General features: G+C 45.0%; 1 protein-coding gene across 8 annotated transcripts in view; it reads left to right on the forward strand.

The window, feature by feature from the left end:
• The window catches only part of Ttll7 (tubulin tyrosine ligase like 7), a 136,221-nt gene that overhangs the window by 40,404 nt on the left and 87,828 nt on the right, over window positions 1-7,989 (forward strand). For all 8 annotated transcript variants that reach the window (XR_004119896.1, XM_031375789.1, XM_031375787.1 and 5 more), the window contains 4 exons: window positions 2,683-2,881; window positions 3,048-3,179; window positions 5,286-5,407; window positions 6,658-6,725. Coding sequence is in view for 7 of the 8 variants with exons in the window: in XM_031375789.1 (XP_031231649.1) it covers window positions 2,857-2,881; window positions 3,048-3,179; window positions 5,286-5,407; window positions 6,658-6,725 (347 nt within the window). In the remaining variant the exon portion in view is untranslated. The remainder of the gene's footprint in view (window positions 1-2,682; window positions 2,882-3,047; window positions 3,180-5,285; window positions 5,408-6,657; window positions 6,726-7,989) is intronic.

Below are 7,989 nucleotides of genomic sequence, written 5' to 3' on the forward strand. Positions count from 1 at the left end.
CTTCTCCCAATTCCACTTTCCTTCCCTAAAGCTATTGTAAAGTAAGTTTGGAAAAACTCACTGTATTAGTTAATATGTGTTTCTATAACAAAATACCAAGTATTGGATAATGTTTGTCATAAAAGCCCATGTCTCACAGGGTTGACCTTACAGCACCCGTACCCAGGGTCTGATGGACTCACTCTTTGCTTTCGAGATAGAATCCTTGTTGCTGTGTTCACACATGGCATGGGAGAAAGGCAAACATGGTCAGACACTTCATGAAGCTCTGTGCATGAGAGAAAGCCTTATGACATTCTCATCTCCCCTTCATACACTGGGGATTCCGTTTCTTCATGAATTCAGGTAGAAACAATGTGCAAACCACAGCACACGTTACCTTAGTAACGGGTGTCTACTGCGCACTGCCAGTCTCCAGTTCTAGGAGCTACGAGATGAGCAAGACTGAAGAAAACCACTGTCTTTGGGGAACTCACCTTGTGGATAGGTGGTTTTGATGAGATACAAATAAAGACTTCCGGAGTAGGCCAGAAGAGGGAGAAGTGAATCACTCACCCATGAAGCTAAAGTAGCAGTTCGTCTAGATTTTCAGTGATTGATAGAGATTCCAGGAGAGCGTGGAGGAGGTCTCAGGCACCAGTGCTTTGATGGTTTGGGTTTTAAGTTTTGGCTTATAGTATTTCCTGGGTAAATAAAGCATGCTACCAGTTTTTGGCGAGTAGACAACAGTGTCTTATCTGCATGATGTCATAAGCATGTTTTCTCAAATTCCTTGCTTAAAATAATTAGTTAGAATTTGGAGGATACAATCAAGTCTTCCTCAAATTTGTTTGGCACTTCCACTAAATCATAAATGGGCTGTAGTAGAACCTACATATGACAAGGGTCATTTTAAACACTTCAAATTCCTGCTAGACTCTGAGAAACATTTTTATTCTTCACTATTTAACAAGGCTGACTTAGGAGTCTGGCATACTCTGGAAAGCATTGTTGTCAAACTCTTTCTGACTTGTCACCACCTTCTAGTGAGAGAGTGGGGCATCACTGTGAAGGGACCTTTGTTTACTCCAGTAACAAGGTGTTGGTCACAAAATCCCAAACTCAGTGTCCTGCCTGAAGTATCAGAGAGCTTCTAAACAGAACTGAACTGAACTTCAGGACGCTCTGTTCTTCCCTCAGAGCGGTGACCTAGTCCGTCTCCAGCTTGGATTTGGGAGCTGGGAGATCAGTTTAGAGATGTTTACTGCAAGTTCCCTGTTTAGTTTGAGGTATCATGAGTTTCCAGAACACAGCCTGTCTTCTGAGTACCAAATTAGCCTTGCAAGCTCCTTATATGTGCATGTAGTGTTAGTGTGGTGTCTAAAAATAGTGGAGCTGGATGGATGAGATAGCTGCTCAGGCAAAACGGAATCAAAACTCTTGTTTTATTTATTTATTTATTAACTTTAAGCTGTAGTTTCTAGACATTGTGGGAAATGAACTGAAGTTCAAAGCTTCCTAATGAGTTTACTTTCTTTGAATCCTTAACACACTGCCTACCCATCATGAGTCTCTAATTTATAATACTTTACAAGTTTTTATAGTGAATCATAGTGGAGACTTATTTGCATTAAAATGGTACTGAGAATGAATAGGCTGTAAATATCCTTTAATGAGATCTCACTGTCAATAATGAATATTGAGGATCCTGGCTGAGTGAGTCAACTTTAATGTCACAGGATTCATGATAAGCCTGATAATCTGGTTAAAGTTCCCATCTCATCCTTTTGTTTAGTAGCAGTTTTGATGTCTTTTCCCATTGTGATTAGAGACATTTTATAGGAGTTCAAAGAAGAGAGACGTCTGAGAGTTGAGAATGGGCAGTAATCAGTGTAGCCAAGACCCAGTGGCCTGCTTCCTCCGCTGAACCTGCAGATGCCCACAGAGCACATGGGGATCCTGTTGGGTGGGATGTGGCTGAATCAAGATAGCTTATCCCTTAAGGGACTGTCCTGTCCCTCTGTGTGCTTAAATATGATCCTCCTGTAATGAGCCTTCCTGTTTTTGTGTCTTTCAAACCTGTCCCTGTAGCTCAAGGCATGGTTCAATCTGCTTTACGATGCCATGCCTCCGTACCCTTGTAAAAATGGATCCCTGGCCACATTCCTTCTGCGAGTGACCCCTACCCTCACTGCTTCATGAGGAAAGTGTCATCCTGGTAACAAGTGAACTGTTGGAAGAAGATAGCACAGGTTCCCGGGTCAGGGACTCTGGCTTTGGCCCACTTCATTTCCATCTCCATTTTACGTCTTTCTTTGTTTTTTTCTGAGCTCAGTTAACTTTTCTATAACACAAGGATAAAATTCTCTCCCAGTCAGGCTTGTTAAAAGACAGTCTTATAAATCTCAAGATTCTCAATGTACAATGCATAGCAGTGAATTTTATTGTTTTTATTTCTGTGTGTAATATGTATATGTAAATGATCCATGATTTAAAAAAAAACCCAACTATTTAGACTGTGTACTTTCAGGCTACAAAGCCACAATTTGGCATTTTCTACGTAGGTTGATAACAGATTCACACAAACTGTTTTTATGGAATAAATTGACTTTTGCTGTTTTGTGGTTTCTCACGAGAATGGTGTAGGGATGAGAAGCATCATGAAATTGTGCCTTAAATAACTTTATTTTTAAATCTCTCTAGGTAGCAACCCAGCCCAAAAATTGTGTCATGAAATCCAAGACTTTGACCCAGATAATGTGATAGGATCTTCCTGTGATTTGGGGCCATATCCTACTTAGATGAAGTCGGGACTTGCAGCTTTCCCGAGCGCTTGGTACTACAGGCAGGCTTCTTGCTTGCTTGGTATAGGTTACCATGCCATCTCTGCCTCAAGATGGGGGTAAGTGGACTGGCCGAACCATACCAGAGTGTGTTTAGGAAGTATGATATTCAAGCTTTGGAAGTGTCACTGTTCATAGCTTTAAGTTGCTGGAGGCAGCGTGTATGTTTCGGGTCACAATGTTTGTGTTTTGGTGACAGCTGCTCTTTTGTATTTCCTTTTGAAGTTATTCAGGGATCGTCTCCTCTGGACCTGAGTACTGAATTATCTTATCAATGCACAATGAAAAGGAAAGTCAGAAAAAAGAAGAAGAAGGGAATTATTACAGCGAATGTTGCTGGGACAAAGTTTGAAATTGGTGAGTTTCTTCAGAATCCTGCACTCTCCTTAATTGTTGGAAAAAACTGCCTTGGCATTAAAAGCAGTAGAGTTCTGGAGAGAAAACTATTTTTATGTAATGGATTTTTAAGTCACTTCTATAAAATATCTGACAGGTTGGAAGAATTCTTTTCCTGTGCAGTGGAGGATGATCTGCTTTTAAAAGGTGCTAATAGATTTCTAAATTTTCAGTTCAAACAAAGAAATGCTTTCAATTAACTTGGCTTTCTCTTTGGAGAAAAGCTGCAGGTCTGGTGCAGAACACTGGATTTTTCTGTAATATTTAAAATTACTAGCTATCTGAGCTTTGAAGTCCATAATATAAAAGGTTTTATATATGTCTGATCTTATAAAGATTTGTGAATATAGAGTATATCTTTTCAACTATCCTTATGTAATCTGGAAGCGTCTAGCCTGACTGGTGTGTGGCTACATGAAGACCCTAGACTTAAGTAGCCGGCTGAGCTGCCCCCATCAGTGCCAGGATCTCTCCTTGCCTTATCACCGGGGGTCACCCAGTGATGACACAGCTCTGATGTGTTTGTGTGTTGCGTGTGTAGGTTTCTGTCCCTGTTGCTCTCCTCTGCCATGAGCCTGGTAGAGGAGGAATCTTGCGGGCCCCATTGCTACTGTGCTCATGCACTCTTAGTGTCCGAATGGCACACAGGCAGCAGAACCCTGGGAGGCCATCACCGCCTGAAAGTCTTGTGTGTGTGTGTGTGTGTGTGTGTGTGTGTGTGTGTGTGATGAAACAAGATATCAATATAACTCCAGGCTTCATTCTGCTGCTCTTAGAGAGCAGCTTTCTGACCTCATTTAGATGGTGTCTTAGTTAGGATTTCCATGGCGTTGAAGAGACACCATCACCAAGGCAACTCTTATAAAGGCAAACATTTAATTGGGGCTGGCTTACAGTTTCAGATTCAGTCCATTATCATCATGGTGGGAAGCATGGCAGCATGCAGGCAGACATGGTGCCGGAGGAGCCGAGAGTTCTACGTCTTGATCCAAAGGCAGGAAGGAGATTTCTTCTGCAGGCACCAGGAGGAGGGTCTCCTGCACTGGGAGGAGCCTGAGCATAGGAGCCTCCAAGCCCACCCCCACAGTGACACACTTCCTCCAATAAGGCCACACCTCCTAATAGTGCCACTTCCTGTGGGCCAAGCATGTTGAAACCACCCCAGATGGTCTCGGGGCTTCTTTAGGTATCCCTGTATTCCAGGCTTCAGTGCATACAAAGCCAGTTCTTTCTCTAACAAATAGCCAAGAGCTCCTAGGATTTTAGATCAGCTGTGCCTGATTATCAGTTTTACGCCTGATCTAAGTCAGTCATACAGTTCACATCACTTCTCAAATATTCGCATTGGCATGTAGATACGTTTTTCTTTTAGGACCCAGAGTTCACTGCAACTCAAAGGTTACCCCAACTGTATGACTCGTCTTAATTTTAAACTCAAACTTTGTTGAAAGAAAAAGGCCAATGTACTAGCTGTAACATCTACGCTAAAGAGGAACACATGTGTTTTGCAGTCAAAAGGACACCCCAAGAGTAATCTTTTTTTCAGTGGGGTCTCAGGGTTGGGAGCAGTAGAGAGCTGGTCTCCAAGTCCCCCCCCCCCCACCCCCCCGCGGGTTCAGTTTCAGCGCCTCATGCTCTGAGGAAACAGGGCTGACTTGATGACTGGAAGGCTGAAAGGCACAGGGCAGAGCTGATGGTGAACGGTATTTTTACCTTTCCAATCTTATACCTAGTCCCAGGTCTTGGGAGAGCCCTGAGGGTGAATGGCGCTGTGTAAAGTTATATCAGCTGTGTGTTTTTACCGCACCAATGTCACTCTCGAAGCCATCCGCAAGTGCTGTGTTTTGGGAAATTGCACAGGACTCTGACTAAGGCTTTTTGGTGCAACCTAATTCAGTTCTCAGCTTCTGTGGAGAATAATTTGGTCCTGTCACTGGTAAGGAGCTGATGCTGTAAGGAGTGGGGACAGCCTACACCTGGGGTACTGTGGATCTATGCACGCGTGTTTCCACTACGAGCGTCTTCAAGGTGTTCTGGCTCAGGTTTGATTTAATCGTCCCCTTTCAGTTCGTTTAGTAATAGATGAGATGGGATTTATAAAGACTCCTGATGAAGATGAGACAAGCAATCTTATCTGGTGTGATGCTGCCGTCCAGCAGGAGAGGATCACAGAACTGCAGAACTACCAGGTGGGGACCAACTGACCCACTGTGAGACCTACAGCGAGCTAGTGCTAGAATGTGTGTGGGGGGGAACTGACCCACTGTGAGACCGACCCACTGTGAGACCTACAGCGAGCTAGTGCTAAAGCGTGGCTGGGGGGACCGACCCACTGTGAGACCTACAGCGAGCTAGCGCTAGAGCGTGTGGGGGGGGGAACTTACATCGTTTCCGTCATGGTTTTCTTGATTTAGCTTCTTAGTCTGTCCACATATTAGCGTTCAGTTCTGAGTTCTCTGGACAGCCTGTCTCATCGCTAGCCGGCTGTGCTGACTCTTTGCAGTTAGCCCGAGTCATCTCCAAACGCAGTCTTAGCTTTTTTCCTTAAAGATGTATCAATAGGGAGAACTCTAAGATGATGCTTTGACCTTAAGATGAGTGACAGGGAATAGATTGTGTATATAGTGAAATATCAATGTGTTTAGAAGAAATGGAAAGCAAATAGAAAAACCTACAAGGGATCCAAAGCCATTGATGTTTGCTACTTGTTCCTCCCTCCCTTCCTTCCCCCCTCCTCCCTTCCTTCCTTCCCCCTCCTCCCTCCCTTCCTTCCCCCCTCCTCCCTCCCTTCCTTCCCCCCTCCTCCCTCCCTTCCTTCCCCCCTCCTCCCTCCCTTCCTTTCCCCTCCTCCCTCCCTTCCTTCTCCCCTCTTCCCTTCCTTCCTTCCCCCTCCTCCCTCCCTCTCTCTGTCCTTCCCTCCTCTCCTTCCCTCTCTTCTTCCTTCTTTCCCTTTATCCCTCTCTCTCCCTCCCTCCTTCTCTCCTTCTCCTCTCCTATTCCTCCTTCTCCTCTCCTTTTCCTCCTCCTTCTCTCCTCTTCCTCTCTCATCCCTCCCTCCCCTCATCCTCTTCATTGTTTAGATTCTAAGAATACATAGTAGAACAGGTAGAATAAATATTTTAAGTCCCATGTTATCAATGCCTGTATTTATGTCTACTATTCAGTTTGGATATTGAATTGTCACCTACCTAATATAGAATATTAGAACTTTATTACCTTTGTAAGGCCTTTTCCAGATTTGTTCAAAATTTTATAGTTCTATTCACTGATTATCATGTTTTTTAATTTCACAAGTCATTAGCCATTTAATTTTAAATCCTTTACATTAATAATTTCCAATTTAGTAGAGCATAAATCTCAGATATTTTTAATTGTGTTACAGTATACAAGTATATCCATTGACTCATTAAATGTTAATATTTACCTTTTTATTTTTCAGAGAATCAACCATTTTCCAGGAATGGGGGAGATCTGTAGGAAGGATTTCTTAGCAAGAAATATGACAAAGTAATCTTCATTTTCTTATAGTAGAGATGCCCTGAGCAAGCTCGTGCCATGGCTGTGGAGGTGCTTTGTGGTGTGAGCTCATGCCATGGTGTGGAGGTGCTCTGTGGTGTGAGGTCTGTGGTGTGAGGTCTGTGGTGTGAGCTGTGTGGTGTGAGCTCATGCTGTGGCTGTAGAGGTGCTCTGTGGTGTGAGCTCTGTGGTGTGAGCTCTGTGGTGTGAGCTATGTGGTATGAGCTCATGCTGTGGCTGTGGAGGTGCTCTGTGGTGTAGCTCTGTGGTGTGAGCTCTGTGGTGTGACCTGTGTGGTGTGAGCTCATGCTGTGCTTGTGGAGGTGCTCTGTGGTATAAGCTCATGCTCTGTGGTGTGAGCTCATGCCATGGCTGTGGAGGTGCTCTGTGGTGTGAGGTCTGTGGTGTGAGGTCTGTGGTGTGAGCTGTGTGGTGTGAGCTCATGCTGTGGCTGTAGAGGTGCTCTGTGATGTGAGCTCTGTGGTGTGAGCTCTGTGGTGTGAGCTTATGCTGTGGCTGTGGAGGTGCTCTGTGGTGTGAGCTCTGTGGTGTGAGCTCTGTGGTATGAGCTTATGCTGTGGCTGTAGTGGTGCTCTGTGGTGTGAGGTCTGTGGTGTGACCTCTGTGGTATGAGCTTATGCTGTGGCTGTAGTGGTGCTCTGTGGTGTGAGCTCTGTGGTGTGACCTGTGTGGTGTGAGCTCATGCCGTGGTGTAGAGGTGCTCTGTGGTGTGAGGTCTGTGGTGTGAGCTGTGTGGTGTGAGCTCATGCTGTGGCTGTAGAGGTGTTCTGTGATGTGAGCTCTGTGGTGTGAGCTCTGTGGTGTGAGCTCTGTGGTGTGAGCTCTGTAGTATGAGCTTATGCTATGGCTGTAGTGGTGCTCTGTGGTGTGAGCTCTGTGGTGTGACCTGTGTGGTGTGAGCTCATGCCGTGGCTGTGGAGGTGCTCTGTGGTGTGAGGTTTTATTCAGTTGAATGCTCATCAGAAGGGAGAGGCACTCAGAGCTGGAGTGGTCTTGAGGGTTCCCTGGTTCTAGCTGTTAACTTTGAGCAGGAGGTCACTGAGGCCCAGAGAGGTGATTTCCTGCAGAGTTGTACAATGTTTCCTCCTGGGCCTGAACCCCAGCTGGTTTTCAGAATCTCAGGATCCCTCTTTATTAGAACCTGATGGCTCTTTAAAAACCAAAAATCGCCGGGCAGTGGTAGCACATGCCTTTAATCCCAGCACTTGGGAGGCAGAGGCAGGTGGATTTCTGA

The sequence above is a fragment of the Mastomys coucha genome, unplaced genomic scaffold, assembly GCF_008632895.1.
Source record: "Mastomys coucha isolate ucsf_1 unplaced genomic scaffold, UCSF_Mcou_1 pScaffold16, whole genome shotgun sequence".
Taxonomy (NCBI): Eukaryota; Metazoa; Chordata; class Mammalia; order Rodentia; family Muridae; genus Mastomys; species Mastomys coucha.